This window comes from Bolinopsis microptera, chromosome 9 (genome assembly GCF_026151205.1).
Source record: "Bolinopsis microptera isolate Bmic1 chromosome 9, MBARI_Bmic_1.0, whole genome shotgun sequence".
NCBI lineage: Eukaryota > Metazoa > Ctenophora > Tentaculata > Lobata > Bolinopsidae > Bolinopsis > Bolinopsis microptera.
In genome coordinates this window covers 10012536-10032441 of record NC_087080.1, presented here as the reverse complement: position 1 = coordinate 10032441, position 19906 = coordinate 10012536, and the positions used below count along the sequence as shown (strand labels likewise).

Genomic DNA, 19906 nt, shown 5'->3' with positions numbered 1-19906 from the left:
ATGGAGATTGGTGAATGGCAGGGAATTTCCTTCCGGCATAGTTCTGATTTGGAAATGGGGACAGTGTGTTACATGGCGCGGGGATTTAATCAGGTATAACAATAAAATTGCCAATTGATAAACATGGAGATAATGAGTCATAACAATAATAATGTCAACCACTTTATTGTGGTGAGATGTGAACAATGTCAGAGGACAATATGCTAAATAGATAGCTCAAACTTCGCACCTCTCTTCGTCCATGATATATATAAATATTAATGAGTTCAAGGAGCACGATCATTGGGAAAACACCACGCGAAGAGTAGAGAGACCAAGGCTAACAGATCTCTCAACTTGGGGACCGCCCTCACACAGTGAACTTTGAGGAATGAGCAGTGATATCTAGTGTGTTAACTTAGATCTCTGATTTACCTCACTTTTCTCTCCTCATTAGGCGGTGGAATGGTTTGCTGTGATGATACAATGCTGCCTTATCAATATTTCAATTGAGCCTTGTAAATAATTTATAGCGTTGAACGAGCCTGAGGCGTAGAATGGAGAAAGTTTGATTTAGGATTCAGGAATCAGGATTGGGAATCATACGTTAAGAGGCTTGGTTAAACCTAACACTTAGGCCAGTTCGTACCACTTTAAAAGACTTCTGCCTCGTAATTGATTTACATATCTCTCATGCTGTAGACGAGGAAGCTGTACGATTTGCGTTAAACCGTTAATAAAGAGTCCTCATAGAACAGAAGGAGTCATCTCAAAAATTATGGCAGGTTGGAAAATATGGAAAAAATGTCGGCTCGCGAAAACGTCGAAAATTCAAACAATTCTCGTTGTAATTCTCGATGATTTTCAGGTCCAATGATCAATGTCCATTTCAAAAATGCCGTTAGAAATTCTTGACATTCTCGTAATGTCAAAAACCAGAAATTTTTACTGTAGATAGATGTCGAGCATGTCAAATAAAGAGATAGATATTTTCCGTGCCAAAATTGCGATTGTAGCAATTCATTTCACAATTTTAATATATACCGGAAAATGAAACATTTTCTCAATGTCGACTGAAAACGATGCTCCAAGCATCTATAAAAAGATAATAATATGTTATATGTACTAACATATTGCCTTCTTAACTTCTTTCCGTTTTCGATAAATTATCGTTAGAATGAAATATTTCCGAAAAAACATTCCTTGCAAAAATACTCTACAAAAATTCACTACATTATAATTCAACTGAGAGTCCACCTCAATACATAAACCAGTCATCACCACCATCTACACCGCACGTGCAAAGTGCAAATACCAACTACACCGCACGTGCAAAGTGCAAATACCAACTACACCGCACGTGCAAAGTGCACATACCATCTACACTGCACGTGCAAAGTGCAAATACCAACTACACCGCACGTGCAAAGTGCAAATACCAACTACACCGCACGTGCAAAGTGCAAATACCAGCTACACTGCACGTGCATGCAAAGTGCACATACCCGGGACACCAATACTGAGCTCGAACAAGCCCGATGATAGCAACATTACAACTTTAAACAGGACTTGGTAAGCTACAAGCTTGCCCTTTACCGCAGGCATGTACATTCTATCTGGCCGGGTCCCTGTAATGTGTGTGGGTAGCAGCAACCCTAAAAATACAGTCCATTCCACTGCAGCTATCTCCCAGTATACACTGGGCTAGAGGTGTTACACAGTGTATTGTACACTGTTTTCTTTATTACAACATACAACATATCTCATCTAGGAGCATAGTTCGTTACAATCCTCATCAGGTTTGATCCTTCTGAATGTTCGCATAGCAGAGCTCTACATCTCCATTACAATAACCTCTTAGTGAGGGAGATGGGCGCCGTGACCATGTTGCAACATAACCCAGTGAAGCGGCCACATTATTAGAATAATTTATAGCGTAGCTAATCTGTTCCATTGACAAACCGGCACCATAGCAGCTCGTCACGTGACATCCTTTACGGGCATAAGGGCACTCCTTATTTGGGCATAACGTGTTATGACGCATTCTCCAAACTTTCAATTACAATGGAAAATTGGCGACATGGAGAGCCTTGTAGAATGGGGTCAAAACCAGCTCATAATGACCAAGAGGCAGCAGCACAGGGGCGCACATATTTGCTATTATGGGGGAGACAATGCTACAATTGATTACAAATTATGTGTGTCTTATCATTGACAGATTTGTCTGAGTTAGAGCGGCTGGAGTGGTGTTGCAGATTAGGATCTCATGGTACAAACTCTCTTCAGTTGGGCAATGTTTTTAAAGTTTGTGACGTAGCTACACACCCTGAAAAACTTGTACTTAAGTTCGCATCTTGAATCTCATTTCGTAGCTAATGACGTGGGTATTTAGTAAGTAATGCATGTTCAGCTGAAATCTCAATATCCACCTTATTTGTCACCGATAAGGAATTTAGTTAAGAGCCTACACTAGATACACCTTCATTATCACCGTCATTTTAAGCTTGTTTCCGGGACCTTTGCTCATGATATTTTGGTAATGTACTGGTACCTGGAACCGGACAAGGTCTAATAGAAAGTCCGGCCGCTCTCTCTCCTCTCTCTTTATATCTGCTTGTTGGTCAACAAACAATCACTTTACACCCCTTCATACCAGTCAAGCTTGAGCCTTTCATAGAATTACAATCAACACGGAAAAAATAATTTTTGCGGTAACAAGAATTAGTGCCATGTTTTTAAAATCAATAATAGCAGTTTTGATGCGGATCCGGGCCCGGTAATAAGGGTACGATAAGGGGCAGCCAGAGGAAATAGATCAGGGGAGAGACACCTCACTTGAGAGCTTCAGACAAAAATGAAGTCCGGTCTGCTTAGTCTCAGACTGCCCAATCGCAGGGGCAAAGTGGGAGATTGAATTTTTACATTCCATCCTTCAGGGCTGATACCCATGTTTACACAGGGTGAATTAGGAGTAAGTTAACAGAAAGTATGCAGATTCGCTTGGCGGGCGAAGCCTTTGAGAGTTAATAGGTAAAAGCGGTATTCTATTTAGATTAAATATTTATGACGGCTTCTTAAGAATCAGTGGACACAAGAAAGTATTTTAACTCTTTTAATAGCATCCTAAATTTCGAGGAGAGCTAGTTTTAAAATAACAATTACATCAGGGGTAAGTACAAGCCACCGCTAGTCCCACTAGCTCGTGTAATTAAAGAAGACTTTAAAAGTCACGAATTCTTTAAAAGAGGGTCCGGAAAACACCTCTAGCTCCTTTGAACTGAGGTCACACGCTTTGTCTTTTAGCATGCACTTTGCCGAACAGAGAGAGAAAGATCGTGAACCGCAAAGTAACTCTCGTCGTGTTAAATATATCAATTTCACAGCCAATGAGGAGGGGGCACTCGGCCCGACTTAGCACACACACAAACACAAGCAGGATCGCTCTGCACGTGCCTGGCAGTGATCCAATCGGAGAACTTGCATGGGAGCACGTGGGCAGGTTCTGACCAATGGGAGATATAAACTGGTGTCACGTGATCAACTTCTGACCAATCGCAGCTGGAATTCTTATGTAAATTTGGAGATCCTCGAGATGTGTCATGAAGTACGCTGGAAATGCAATAAAATGTCTGATGATATTAGATTTAGAATTTCATGGTGTTTGGACTGCAATTGCTTAGAAGCAACGTGAGGGAGACAGCTCGGTGATTTGGAGGGTAGAATTATGGGACGTGACGTCATTTTAACTACCTCTCTGTCTAACTATGAAATTACTTGGAAAGAGGTTCTTCAATCAGGGACTAGATCTGGATACCGCCAACACGATCATCTCTATATCTACTTACAGTATTTTGAGGACTTACACATTTAACAAGATACCAAATACCAGGGATTTCTTATGTCACGAGAACCCCTTAACACCCCTAGATATTATATATACGTTTGGGGTAGGGATGAAATTTGTCAAGATTAAGTAACATGAACTACGTACATCCTGTACTATCAGATACAGAGGAGAGACAGGAGACCACTTAAACATTTATCTAAAAATGGAATGTTAAACAACATACCTTGGATCATTATGATTATGAAACACGTCGTGTAAACGTCATGAAACACGTTCTGTACCCTGGGTATATCCCGAGACTTTGACAGGATCTTGGAGGCACGTACACAACATATACACTGGATATTAGACCTGCAAACCACAATAATAATTCCTGCTGGGCCAGCCTTGTCTCGTTTGCTAATCCCTGCCCTACCCCGTTCACTTTACTTCAAGAGTGAGTGCAGGGTAAATCTACACCGAGTGTAGAAGTGCGTGTAAAAACGAGTGTTATGTGAACATGATGCCAGCAGTGTCAAATCCGGAGAAGTTTTTGAGAGTGATGTTCAAAACCCAGGCAGCAACATTACATCTCACACACACACACACACACGCACTCGCAAACACACACACACACACACACGCAATCCTTGAGTTGCCGGTGATTTAAATTTAGTGACAGAGCTGGCAGACACAATGGACATCTGCCTCACAGACGGTACAATGTAACGAGCTCTGCTGTGCAACATCTCATCAGGAGAGGACTTGTTGCACTGTATGACACTCTCCACAATTTATAATTATCAGTATATATTGAGGGTCATAATGTGGGGCCTCCTCCTCCTCCTCCTCCTTATTGACCAATCTCAGGTATTCCTCCTCTACATTACAATTATTCCGAGCTTTTATTAGCCCTGTGTGTGTTGCAGGTAGGGACCTTTCTTGCGCATTAAATTGTGATCTATGGGAATTTGTATTATGAAAATTAAGGATGTTAAAATTCACGAAGGGGCCAGTATATATTATATAATGACACGAATTTGGGCACTGGGATCGGTAATTAAAACATTTAACTCATTATTCTGGGCCCTTCAAATGAATATATACAGCGTACAGGGTTCTGGGATCCTGTTTTATTCAAGACCGCTATTGCTTGAACGTGGAGTCAAGAGGATCATATATCCAACCTTGACATGTTGAGAAAGCGAGCTCCTTGATAATTGCACTTAACATATATAATAATAGCATATGTAAGCATAATTTATCCGCAATATGCATAACATTAATTATGATAATGCATTTGACGTCCACGCGCACGCTGATACAAAATACATTTAAACCCAGTTGGAGGATACTGGCTGTGAAACTCTGATAAAGCCGGCCCGGAGTTAAGCACGGCACGACTCTTACTTGCTCGGTCAGGTGGAGCGCAATGTCCTGCAAAACGTGGTTCCCACCTCCCGGCACCACTCGAGTCAGCGAGTTCGTGACACAGGGTCAAGACTCCAATTAGTTGCGGATACCACAAGCGAGAGGGAGGATAGAGGGAGGGAGGGAGTGTGACGACTCGGTAGAGGTACCAAGCACTGCACAGCTACATCCGCAGCTTCGTCATTTTAATTGAGTTAATAAATATAATATATACTTAGAGTCAGCAGGAGTCGACAAGACACGTTTTGGTCCGGATAATTTAGTTCAGAACAACAAGAATGTGTCGGCAGGAGTCCTTTGACAAGATTCTCTCTCTCTGAAGGAGAGCTGAGCTGCTTTTGAGCAAGCTTATTGTTTGTCAGAGATTCAGATTCCCAAAGTCCGGTCACACGCTGTTGTAAACAGCAGTGTCCGTTGAATCACTTCAAAGAGATATATTGTGTGGCAACTAAAGACGGATAAGGGCGGATCCAGGGGGTTGATGACATAATTGAAACTTATTTTTGAAAGTTTAAACTTGGTCTAGTCTTTGAGGATTTGAGTCACTTGTTACGGCTAACGTACCGGGAATTTTCTCAGCAATTTGCGGGCTAAACACAATGTAATTCAGTTACGGATAATTTAGATTATCTTAGGATTACTAATGATGGTTTTACATAAGTAGCCCAACTAACTGAGTATGTTGTATCCGGTATGTTATATCCCAACTACCCTTTTCATAAATGTTTGAGAAAATTGGAAAGGGACTCAGGATCTATAATCTATTCCAACAAACAAGCCACTGGAATGGGCTCCTGTTTGACTATACTCGGTTCTCGCGCCCTGGTCACTTGCACGAATCCTGGCCACGAATCCGGCCCACTGATCGCAACCCTGGCTGCAACTCTGGCTCCTCAAGACGAGGCCGGGAAGATACCACCTCATTAACATTTAACAATCGAACCGCCCCGTTCTTAATGAGCCGCTCCGAACTTGGAGGTGCACTAATGAGATTTTTAAGGGGCTCCAGTGAGCTGCTCACTAATTGTAATTGGAGTTTAGTAGGATCTGTAAATCGTAAAATAGATTACCAGGTCAGTTCCAACTACATAGCCATGCCCTGCCTGGGATAGGCTAATGAATTGACTGAGAGTGAGAGGTTGATAATTTAGTGAGAGGTGACCCAGTGTCAATCACCTTGTGTGTCAACAGGACACAGTGACACCCCCAACAAGGTCACAAGGACGGTCATGTGACCCATCATGTGACCGATATGTGACCAGCACGACCAATGAGTGGGAGATATGTATTAGCTGAGGAGCGCCGGGTCGGCACTCTGCCCCTCTAACCGTATCGGTTTTCCCCTCACTAACTTATCTTCGTGTCCATTAGCTCACTTGCAAAGAATCCTTAATCCGTAAATTGATTTAATGCCATGTTTGCTGTGTTTACATAGAAGTCCAAAGGGTTTGCAATGATTCTGATAAAAGGCTTATTAATATATTAAAGGGACTGAAATACAGAGAAAATAGTTGACTGCACGCCAACAGGAAGATTTAATAGTATTTGATGAGAACCGACAAACTATAAATAATGTTACTAGAGGACTGGTGCACAACTATCAACACTCCTCTCATTCACTTCACCAATCCTATAACGACATGTAATTATAGTTTCAAAACTTCAACCGGTCCCCGCGAGGGACTGGAGGTCAGTAATGGAAACAATTAGCGGTTCTGCGGACCTTTAGCCCACTAGGGCCGTGAGCTGGTCCCGACTTCCGGCAAACTTCCGGCCTAGGCACAACTTCGTGATTACATTGCCAGGTAACGGAAACTGCCCGTGGTGTAAAGCAGTCGTAGTTACAACAGTTAGCGGGTTGATTTCAGGGTATCCAGCATGTCGCCGAACACAGGGACTGAGGAGCTTGTCCAAACATTCCCACATTTCGCAACCCAAAATCAGGGGAAATAACAATTAGAAACGTCAATCTCACGGATACAAAAGTTTCACTATTTCTCAGAGCGGCTACAAACCTTTATAATAAAGTTGGTTCCCACAGGAAAGTGTTCGCTGAACACCTTCCAGATTACAGGTTCAAAAGCGTGGAACACCAACACGATGGTCTGAGAAGTGTCGGGAATTAACCCTTTCCACGGCTTTATAACCACTATTATCTCCGGCGGAGTTGAGGCGTTATACGACTCCATCTGAAAGGTGGAATGTTAGAAATCAGTTAAAATGTTGTTCTAGTATTTGATCATAACTCGGCAATTCGCTACAGGGGACTGGGGAAGGGGTCTCTTGGGGGGAAATTGTTTGATTGCACAAGATCAGTAAATAAGAGTCCAGGAGAAATAGCGAGAATCTTTGTGATCTGTTACTGTTTTATTTTCTGTTTTGTGGTGTGCGTTTATCATTCCGAGGGTAAACAATATCCTGATATAACATATTATCCCTATTCTATTTCTTAAACCTTTGACTTAAAGTAAATTACATAGTTTAATTAGAGACATGTGTTAAAATCGCACACTTGATTAGCGGCTTGTTTGATTGAACGGTAATCGTGTTATTTAAACACCTGTTGTATGAGGCTAGAACTTGATTATCTTGATTCTTGTGATATTGCAACGTGATTTTAATGATTGTTCCACCCCAAATAAAAACTTACTGGACCGATTCGATCAGGAATTCGAAAAATGCGTACTTGATACAACGGCGTACACGTTGTAGGTCAGTGTACAATAAGAGATGACAAGGTATAAGGTGACCGCGCTAGTCCCAATATCCAGTAATATCTAAATTAACGTCAAGTGCTTTAATCATGGTTTTTAAACACTCTTAATCACTCTCACATCTCCACCCCAACAAATATCTCTGATCCACTAGTACTCTATCGCGAAACAATTTACCAGGTTCTGGCCAACAGTCCACATAGTTCTAACACACGGGGACGCTGATTTGTGTTTTTAAACGATGCATGGCACCCTACTTGTGCACGTGACCCCCCACACAGCATCTTCATACATAGCACGCATAAAATCCCGTGCATATTTTATACGTCAGATCACATTAATTCATAAATTATTTTGCATTATTTGTAATGACAGGATATTGACAAGGGAAGAAGCTTCAGGGCTTGTTAACAACACATTTCCCTGTCACTTATACGCCAAACTTACTGATATATCATAAGTTATAAGTGAAGTGATGCACGGGCAACAAAAATTCCGGCGCCGATACACAAGTACTGATGTTTATAAAGCGCAACGTTGAGTGAGATACGAGAGTAGTGCTGATGTTCATAAAGCGCAACCTTGAGTGAGATACGAGAGTATTGCTGATGTTTATAAAGCGCAACGTTGAGTGAGATACGAGAGTAGTGCTGATGTTCATAAAGCGCAACGTTGAGTGAGATACGAGAGTAGTGCTGATGTTTATAAAGCGCAACATTGAGTGAGATACGAGAGTAGTGCTGATGTTTACAAAGCGCAACCTTGAGTGAGATACGAGAGTAGTGCTGATGTTTATAAAGCGCAACATTGAGTGAGATACGAGAGTAGTGCTGATGTTTATAAAGCGCAACGTTGAGTGAGATACGAGAGTAGTGCTGATGTTTATAAAGCGCAACATTGAGTGAGATACGAGAGTAGTGCTGATGTTTATAAAGCGCAACATTGAGTGAGATACGAGAGTAGTGCTGATGTTTATAAAGCGCAACGTTGAGTGAGATACGATAGTAGTGCTGATGTTTATAAAGCGCAACGTTGAGTGAGTTGTAACGAGAGTAGTGCTGATGTTTATAAAGCACAACGTTGAGTGAGATACGAGAGTAGTGCTGATATTTATAAAGCGCAACGTTGAGTGAGAATTAAGATACAAGAGTTTTGATGTTTATTGTTTATAGACGAGAGAAAAAGAGCTCAATAGCTTTAGGAAAACTATAAATTTATTAATTTAATTAATTATTGAACCAATTTATTATTCTTATCTCACGATTTTAGGAATTATATTTATAATATCATTTACCTCGTTCTCAATTTATTATTAACGTTATAAATTTATAACCTAGGCACCGCCCTCGTCAATTAACCATAATCTCTCGTGCATATGCACGTATTGGTACTGATTTATCAGTTAATGAGATATTAACTACCCTAATTGACATGGCACTTTGCCAGGGCCAAACTGAGAATTATAGGATTATAGGATTATAGGATTATAGGGCTTGCAAATGATCAACATATTATGTGATTATCTTATGGATCCAATTTGTTAACATCTTAGAAATTTTAAACGTTTCAAACTTTCTAGAATCTACACGAATTTATACTCACTAATACATAGTGAGGTATTCAGGTGCATTATAGTGAACAGCTAATTTAATGACAATAACACTCATCATTGTCCTATTTCTAACTGAGGTAGATGTTAACTGAATTATATATTTGTGTAGGTGATCGTAAGAACACAAAGTTCTTTATCACGGTACAGTGTTATCGTACATTTTAAATTGAGTTCAATGTTCATCCGATATTTACTCAATCTACAGGCTCACTTTAAGGACCACAATTTGTACATTTACAATTCATAGATAGTTAATCACAAGAAAAACTCAGCAGAAGTATCAACCTCAATAAATGTAGTCAAAACAAAAATAAATTCTCGCTAAATCACAAAATGCCTGCTTTGGGCATGTATATATTGCCCGATTTGGAAAAAATTTGTTTTGGGGAATAGCCCTTTAAATATATAACCTTCGACAATCCGTCGAGAAATGGGTGGGCACTCAACGTTTTAAAATTTAAACGGGGTCCTTAAACAGCGATATCTAACCAGTTTCGCACTGTTACCTGGTATGGTCTGCTCATGTTTAACACTGATTACACAGTCTAACAGGTATTTAACCAAAACACTGTTCACATGTCTAATTAACATGGTCACACGCACACTTAACAGCCCAACTATACTAGACTTACCTCCCCATTTCCACGTTACTCGACCAACATGCTGTACAGTAAGTGATCACTTAGCTGAACTAATGAAGGGTGGTTTTAACAGGGTATTTATCGGAAACCCTTGAAAATGGTACCGAGTTGTTTTTAGAGGCTAATCACACGCACACACACACACACACACACACACACACACACACACACACACACACACACAGCAACACACTGTATTACTCAATAATTATAAAGTGTGTGCACGCAAAATACCCCTCAATCACATCACTGCTAAAGATACGAGAATCAATACAAATGTTTCTTTATTTGACAGGCTACACTCAAGATTGTTTTAGATGTCGGACACTAAAATTCTCGCGCACACAGCTACTTGGTTAGACAGACGGACTCACACCAAATATGCGAACAGTTTTACTAAGTATGTAAGCAGTTTTACGAAGTATGCGAACAGTTTCATCCTCATAAACGCTAGATGTGAACTCTATTTGACGTCAATTGAGCATGCTTGATAATATTGTTTCTTTAGTATTGTAGGGTGAAAGTGTGCCAGGTATTAACGTAGATACATATGTGATTATTACTAGAAAATACAAACTGCACTTAAAATCAGAGCATAAGCATGTGTTGTGATGTTATATTCTTAATAAAATAATCAATTTAATCTTTTCAGCAAAATATGTATCTTTTCAGGAAATGTATCTCTAAAGCAAATGACCTATCTAATGGAACTCTTTATAATAGGCGTGGGCATTGGTCGAAACAGACATGAGTTGAAACGTGACATGAACAATAGTTAGCAAGTTTATGCCTTGTTCCACCCTTTCTGTTTATTGTACTCGCTGGTGCGGTGATGAGGCCAAGGAAACATGTGTACACGTGACAAACCCACAACCACAACCACCTCCACTCTCCCCACACACACACACACACACACACACACACACACACACACACACACACACACACACACACACACACACACACACACACACACACACACACACACACACACACACACACACACACACACACACACACACACACACACACACACACACACACACACACACACACACACACACACACACACACACACACACACACACACACACACACACACACACACACACACACACACACACACACACACACACACACACACACACACACACACACAGTGTACTCTTGACAAGTGGCAGGCTGTTGAGAATGTAGTTGTTGAACACTTGTCAGGCTTGCTATCAATACCTAACTAACAGGAGAACAACTAATAATCCTTCTCAGCACATGCTCTGTTTCTCAGTGAACAACTTCTACCTTACAATAATAACTGCCACATTCTTACATCCTTATTCGTTACTTGTTATCATCCTACTTACTAATCTATTGAATTTGATTTGTTAACACCTGATCAGTTCATTCTGAATTTATTAACACTTAATTTATTAAGTTCAATTTATTAGTACTTAATAATTATTGAGTCCTGATATATTATAGAGAACACATTTATTGCACCTTTATTAATCGAACTTTTACCTATCAAATTATCTGTGTCCGATCTATGGAACTCTCATTTATAAAACCCTTATTTAATTTTTTATTTAACTTTATTTACAGAAGCCTCGTTATTATTAGCTGAGCCCAGATTTCCGGAGCCATCTCAGCACCATTTGTTATTTATTTTACTTGGCTGTCAGTAAGTTATAAATAGAATATTCTTTTCTCCCACCCACTACTATTTTCGTCAATCCTCATGGTATGTAGTATGTACAGGGATATAATATTATTTACTACAAGTTATCGTGCGGATTGGTTAATATTAATATGGCATGTTGGTACTTGGTAGGAATGTGACATGGATACTGGATAGTAGATCATGGTTAAGGGTTTGTGTATAGAATTACAGACGGCAGTCATTTTCAACGGAGTAATTCGGCGAAACACTGTAATATTAGCCCTATTATAGGTAGGATCCCACCAGCATCAACCAATTAGGGCAATTACCATCTCTTTTCAATTCATGATATCAGCACTCATTAACTTTCTATCAAAACACATCAAATCACGTCGGAATACAGTTGGTAATAGAGTATTCGCAATGACACGAAAATGCTCACTCCAATTGGGTAAATCACGTCACGTGACAGATTTACACCACACTGATTGGATACAGTGTCACGTGATAGCCCACGTGCCACGCGATAGCCCACGTGACAGGTAACAGATCATTTGCCACTGGCAGCGAGTAGTTCCAGGTACAAAAGATATCAGATACAACTCAACTAAGGACAAGTTGGTGGGGGAGCGCGGGAATGCGTTGTATCGGGTAACCTGGGGTCACTCCGAGTCAGTGTACACGCTCCGTATCAAGTCCAGTAATTAATAAGGAAGAAGAGGGGGCTTGTTACCAAGGGTTTCATCAACAAGGTGGGAAAGGGATTGGGGAAATATTCATTATATACCCAAAGTTTAATGTGATAAGGTTGGGATTGTAGATAAAATATAAAGTTGGGGAGTTTGAAAACAGGTTGTTACTCTGCTGTTACTTACGCGATCGAGATCTGTTTCCAGTATGTGAATCTGATGAGAATTGGGTTCGACTCCGCCATTGCTCTCGCAAGCATAGGGCGGCAGCTGCGTTATTGATAGACAGTTCACATACTGTGACGATGTGCTCTCGTCGTACGAGCACAGATCTGATTGACTTAAAACTATGTACCCTGAAAAATGGGCAGTTTTAAAAGTATGTGTTAAACTTGTTTAAAAAGCTGGTAAATGTGTGCAAAGTATGCTGGTGATCGGGTGATATGTGTTTGTAATTTAACTATGTGCACTCTGAAATCTGGATCATGGTTTAATTAATTTTCCGTGTGAGTGATATCGGAGGAATGTCAGTGATATCGGAGGAATGATCGCGAAAACGCTTCCTGCAGAATAGCTGGTAATCGGCATGTCATGGAGATTGATAAGTTCAGTTTGAAGAGATAGTAGCTCAAAAATAATTGACAATGGCCACGTGATCGCGAGAAAGTTTACTCAAGTGGGATTGTGTTGCAATCTTAACATTAATGAGATAATGAGCGTCTGAAAGTTGTAACTTTGATCATCAAGACTCAACCTATATTTATCATTGACGAAAGTTTTGTAAAAAGTAGCTCCGAGTTTTTAAAGGGACAGAAATACGCGTAGGGCGGGGTACATATTAAATATTTACTCAAAGACAAGTTTTAACAGAGTATTACTCAAGGGATTTGGGCGGTCACATGCCCCTGATTACTGGAAGCTGCTGAGAACGTCTGGAGCTGAGTTCAGCCAGTTACGAGCTATAACTATAATTAACTTGGTGTTTTTTACTACAATATACATACGATCATTTTCCATTGCGAGATGAACGGTAGATGAGTATATTGAAGAAGCCCAGCCGTTACACTTCATTATTCAGTTTGCGCATGTGATACAACTATTATATAAGTTCACCATATGAACTGATTTTTCTTTTCCTTTGCACAGTTTGCACCATTTCAAGCTCTTTTGACGCACCGCAATAATGAAGAGGGTTCGAGTTGCAATTGTAATCTAATTTGAGAGTAGGGGAAATAACAGTGTCTGTTAAACGGGTCTTCTTATGTCTGAAATTTTTCCAGACTTTTAACAAAATATATAACAACCATCTTGGATGACGAGGACGGGGTTTTAAAATTTGAGAGATCAATAATGTTGCATCATATTTGTAAATAAAGACTACAAGGCAGTGTATAATAAGGGGTGTATTACAGGATATTGCCGTGATGGGTCTGATGCTGCTGACCACCAGTGTTTATTGTATAGAGAGCCGCAGGAAAAGCTCTGAGCAAGATAGATATCACGTGATATCTCACTACTTCCTGCATGAGTTAAATGGCTGTGTCTGATTGGAGGGGCTGTGGTCACGTGACAGGACTGATGTGCACTATTGGCTAGCTTGGCGTCTGGTGAGGAGCAGCTCGAAACACTGGGCCAGGAAACTCGTAGTAATTACTGAGTTTTGGGGCATCCTGAAGCAGGTCACGTGGTTTACTGGAGCAGTGAGCAGGAGAGGTTGCTGGTTAATGCACTGTACGCTCTTATACAATCTCAACTACTGCTGAGCTGGTATGACACGATGAGTTGATATGAAACATGTTTCCTATAAAGTATTGTGAAGGTATGCAAATCTAAGTACTTTGAAAAACGAATCATTTAAGTGTGAAACCATGTAAAAATATATTTCATTTCTCCATTAAAGTGATTAAAATTACCTGTTAAAATAAGAATGTAGAGAAGCAAATGAATTGTATCCATTGAGTAATATTACCACATAGCCATACCCTTCATACCTGTAAAACAATGATTTGTAAGTAAAGATGTGTTTTTCACAACACAAAAATAAAAAGGTTTAGTTTTCAACCAATACAATATCGAATATGCTGATGTCAAATTTACACAAAGTAAAGTAAAATACTAACAATTGACGCAGGTTAAGGATAAACAACGAACAGAGAAAGAGAACATTGTAACATAACAATGAAGTTTTATTTGTTAGTATGAGATATGTTCGTAACAATGTTCAATAACTGACTTGCTGTGGTCAAATTGTCGAAATGCCGTGAGACTTGATCTAAAGTTTAAATTAAATAGCTCATGGATTAAATATTAAGGCTAAATTCCTAAAATTGAATAAAATCATATTTCAACTAGGCTCTGAGCAAATCAGTTTGTATGAAATTAAAAGAATTATCTCTTTTAGCCTGCTATGTTCTTGATACATATAAATTAGAGAGAGACGAATCAGAAGCTCTAGCCAAGTATGGAGGTAAGCTTTCAACAAACTCTTTGGATGCACCTCTGGACCATTGCTAGTATATATTTTACAAAATAACAGATACATTGGCTATAGTTTATGTTTCCTGATTAAAATTAAATGTGGCCAGAACCCAAAAGAATTTTGTTTATTTACAGAAGGAAAGGTAAAATTCATTGTGCCTTGGTCTGTTAAGTAATAAAGGAACACAAACATTTTCCGAAAAATTATCAGGCCTAACAACCAAGAAATAGAGTCCTTTTTTTTGCTAAGATTATGTTTGCTAAGATTATGTTTGCGTTTCATTGCTCAACAGCTGTTCGAAGGATCAAATATAAGAAATAGAGTCCTAAGAGAAAATGGCAAATTGGGCAGCACCATTAAAAGACCAGGAGCTGAGGGGAGTTTGGCTTTTCAACAGATTACTGGAGATGATGAATTAAAAGTCCCAAACAAACTTTTATAAATTTCATGGTTAATGAATAATGGGTACCAACTACCAGGTTCATTGATCAGTCATGCCAATCCTTTGCCTAAAAATGGCAGACAATACATGGGCCGGGTGTAATGTCGATATAGATGTAAAATATCGAAATAAACAATTTATTTTGCTAATTTGTTTTACTCTAGTGGCCTGAATACAGAAAAATATTTGAGGAACAATTTTGTGACATGGGCTGCATGACAAACTTAGCTTGATTTTTTATCTGTATTTTCACACCTTCCTGAATCTGCTCAAGCTATTGGAGCTGAATCAGATATTTTAAACCTGCCTCTCATATGGGATTTTTATGAAGACTCGACTCTTCACTTCAACATGTTATGATTGTGGTAAGATTCAGTGTGCTTGAGGTACTCATCGAGCATGAATTTTCTCATTAGATTGTCTGTGCAGTAGACTGGTTAGAGCATTGTTGGGTGCCTGGAAACTCTCGTGGTATAGACCCCAACAGTCAACAGTCACCTTTTCAAAGAAACCTAGACCAGTCTGTAATGGTGATTAATCATATCTCTCTTGATGTTACATACAATCAATTCGGATCTGATTGGTATGTTGATGCAAGAAATTTAATATGAATATAAGCTATTTATTTATTTAATAAGTTACATTAGAGTGAACTGAAAAGTCTATTGAATAATAAATTATGTATGAGTGCTAAGATTTGAAGGGTGTCCTTACAAGATTTAGAATCTTTTCGCCCACGATTACGGTTCCCAATATTTCGGCTAAGTCAACCGTGGGTGAGTAGAAAGATTGGCTCGCCACTTTATGATGTTCGAGTAAAGACACTAAAAAGAGATTAATATCGTATACCCTCAGAACTAGGTAACATGATTTAGTTATAACGTGCAGGATGATGTTACAGCAAGTAAACTGATTAATTATCAACAACACTCGGGGAAAGAAGCAAAATGTGATGCACTGTAAAGATTTGATTAGAAACTTTCGAATATTAATCACGATAAGCAACAAGTTATCATCAACAATCAAAACAGATGGGTCAAATCAGAATATGGCCCATTTAAGCATGTGTTGTTCACTGGAGAACTTTGGAAAATAAGGTTCAAATATATTTATAACCAAAAAGTGTCCATAATGATTTCAGACTAAGCTTGAAGTATATTTTATGGAACGGTATTGAAGGATGATAGGTGCCGGATTATGTAAGCTCGTTGATGACACTGTGACACCAGATCTTGTTTACGCAAAGGAAGAACTATCCACCATATTGAACAACGTTCAACCATGTCCGTGGCAATTGGACACACCGTCACAACCTGCTACACCCAATCAAGCAAGCGTGATGTAAACTGTGTGCTGACTAGGAAATGAAGGTATTAACTTTGAAAGAAACATCCAGGTGTAAAAGCTGTTATCGATGTATACATAATCAATAACCACTCAATAAGTAAAAAAACTTTGTTCAGCTAAACCATTCAATCAATTCATTGGATGCAAAATAAATTTATGATAAGTCTGAAACCGTAACATTAGATAGATAAGACTCTTTCAAAAAATGAATCAATATGTCATTTGTATTTGTCTTATAGATAGACATTTTGCTCAACTAAGAATCTTACCGGAGGACCCCAGGCTATTATGTTCATAAACATAGCCTGGCGTATTTGAACCCTTTCAAATGCACAAATGGGCGCGTTTTTTATTTAACAATCCAATAATCAGATTTTACTATCTAACTCAGCACGCGGCTCTTGAACGTCATTTTTTCCACTTGGTAGTAACCGGGTGCACATGTTTTGTTCTAAAGCCGCAATTGATTATAAATGATTACGTGAATGCATGGTGGTCACTTACCTGGGGACCCAGGATATTATGTTCATAAACATAGCCTGGCGTAATTGAACCCTCTAAAACGCGCAAGTAGGCACGTTTATGCAATTTTACAATCAATAAATCAGAATCAATGACAGGCTGAGCGCTGCCCACTAACTAAAAATTGCACTGACGAAGTAAAGGATGATGGATGAAGCGCAGTGTGATTCGATAAAGCAACAAGCAAAGTTTTACATATATTTTGGGAAACGTTGCCGCTTTGAAGCACCACGCGCATTATCATATATTTGCTTCACATTTAACTAACGGGTGGATCGTAATTAATATTTGTTCCAAATAATAGAAACCGTCGACGAGTCCAACTTGGCGCGTGTTTTGGTAGATTATAAATTTACAACATTGAATATAGTAGCGCCATTGTTGACGGATGTTACTCGTCTAAATTTCTTCGAAGTAGCGCGCGCCGCTTTCTTCTCGAAGTAGCGCGCGCCGGGCCAGACCATTAACAATGGTCAACGCCATTGCGGATACGTGCGCGCTACTTGCTACTGCAAAAACAAAACACAAATGTGAAGTAACGCCAAATATTTACAATTGCTATTGTGCGCTATAGAGAAATTGAAGTTTTATTTCAGTACTCGATTTTTAATTTTTTTGCAAGGGCCCATGACAGTTAAAACCAATATTTGACATTAATCGATGTATTTTTAAACGTTGATTCCAAATTACCCCTTGTCCATTGTAAATTAAATGAACTGACCCTTTGCGCTACTTCAAAGCTTCGTGCCTTTTGAGAAGAAAAAAGTGCGCGCTACTACATACTAATTTGAACAAGTATCATTCCTTCAAAATCACCTCACATGACATTGGGTGTTAAAATGCTCCCAGCCACCAGCGCGAGATATCGGTATGTGTCACACTGTCTCGATCACGTGATATGACCATATAACGAAGTTGGTTCAATTTCTTGTTAGGGTTAGTATATATTAGGGTTAGTAGTTAGTTAGTTTGTTGACAACAGTGATTTCTCTCCGTGGAGACAGAGGTGCGAGAAAAAACATTGTTGATATAAACAATCTAGATCTTAACTTGGAGCCACAAGGCCAAGGGTAATTTTTAATTGTTAAGGGAATTTTTTGAATTCTTAAAGGGTTGATTTTATATAGGGTCATTGCTATATTATGTGTATATTGTTTGAATAATTTTATAATTTTAAAAAAGTTTGTTGATATAAACAGTTTACATTTGAATTTGGAGCCACAAGGCAAAGGTTGATATTCAAATTTTTCTCCCAATATTTGAGATATACTCTAGTAGCAGGGCATAGTTGAGTGTGCACTTCGATGTATACGATTTCTTACAACACAGGGTTGTTTGTTAGGTCATTCTTAACCAGAATCGTTTAGGTGGACAATTTGTTTCGCTAGAGACAACCCTACAGGGCAAATTTTCTAAATTACCCTCAGTCGCGTATACGGGATTTTCGTATTTCGGCTCCTGAAGGTCATAGAGACTTCATTTTTGGCGTAAAATTACCGCAGTGGCCACATTAATATACAACTTATTAATGAATGTATGGTCTAAAATTGTTTGTTCCCGAGATATCTGCAAAAAACTAATTTAAGCTCAGGCGTAGGCACAAATTTCATTAAATTTGTATCTCAGCTTCTGAAGGTCTTAGAGACTCAAACTTTGGCTTAAAATGACTGCAATGCACATGTTTATATTGACACTATAAAGGTCATAAAGGTCCAAAATGCTTGCTTTTGGAAAAAATCCAGGAAAACTGATTTTCACTGGGGCGAGTGAAAAAAATCTACTCTAGAAGCTAATTGAAATCGAGTGTGCAGTTTGGTGTCTACAAATTTTCTAGAAACCAGGTCCTTTGTAAGGTCATTCTGGATCAGAATTGATAAGGTACGCAATTTCTATCAGTAGTTCCAACCCTAGGGGGGAAATTTCTAAATTACCCTCAGGCGCAAATATATGACTTTTGTATCTCGGCTTCAGAACGTTGTAGGGGCCTCTCTTTTAGCTCAAACTAACTGCAAAAGCCACATTTACATACAATCAATAAAGCAACATAGAGTTTATAGTGCTTAGCTTTGGAGATATTCACTAAAAACTGTTTTAACTTTCGTGCATCCTATAATAGTAAGTGATTAGTAACATCAATCATGTAATTAATTTTGGTATCCTGGGCTAAAAAAGTCTTACAGACACTTTAGGTACTTGCAGAACAGCAAAATGTTCAGCATGAACACATTCAGATAATATTTATGGAGCAACACAATTCAGTTTCAGAAGCTCCTTCCAGCTATCTTATCTTATCCCCAAATGTATACATCTAACCATGTCTCTGGCTACTTCAAACCACTTCAATCCCCAAATTTATACATGAACATCTAACTATCTCGTTATAGCTACTACAAGTTGGGCTCTCTCCAGTACTGTTTGACTATTATGGCTAATCAACTTCAACCCCACCTCATGAAGTAGAATCTACTTCTAGCTACCTTTAATTCTGCTACCTCCATGCCATGCCTATTCTACCCAGCTACCACCATCACGTTATAATTTTAGCTCTTTCTAGCAACCTCTAAATG

At 39.1% G+C, this 19906-nt stretch overlaps 3 protein-coding genes and 1 long non-coding RNA gene across 4 annotated transcripts in view; 1 reads left to right on the top strand and 3 right to left on the bottom strand.

Moving 5' to 3' along the window:
• The window catches only part of LOC134820873 (E3 ubiquitin-protein ligase AMFR-like), an 80541-nt gene extending 70689 nt beyond the window's left edge, over positions 1–9852 (bottom strand). The window contains exon 1 of the mRNA XM_063831519.1: positions 9848–9852. The gene's annotated coding sequence lies outside the window, so the exon portion shown is untranslated. The remainder of the gene's footprint in view (positions 1–9847) is intronic.
• The window catches only part of LOC134820870 (uncharacterized), a 39570-nt gene extending 25028 nt beyond the window's left edge, over positions 1–14542 (bottom strand). The window contains exons 1-3 of the mRNA XM_063831517.1: positions 14463–14542; positions 12736–12905; positions 7252–7425 (exon numbers count right to left, since the gene is read on the bottom strand). Coding sequence (XP_063687587.1) covers positions 7252–7425; positions 12736–12905; positions 14463–14505 — 387 coding nt within the window. The 5' untranslated portion in view covers positions 14506–14542. The remainder of the gene's footprint in view (positions 1–7251; positions 7426–12735; positions 12906–14462) is intronic.
• Positions 1–19906, bottom strand: part of LOC134820871 (uncharacterized) — a 1079557-nt gene that overhangs the window by 204333 nt on the left and 855318 nt on the right. The window lies entirely within an intron of this gene.
• Positions 1–19906, top strand: part of LOC134820887 (uncharacterized) — a 507687-nt gene that overhangs the window by 33809 nt on the left and 453972 nt on the right. The gene's annotated exons all lie outside the window — the stretch shown is intronic.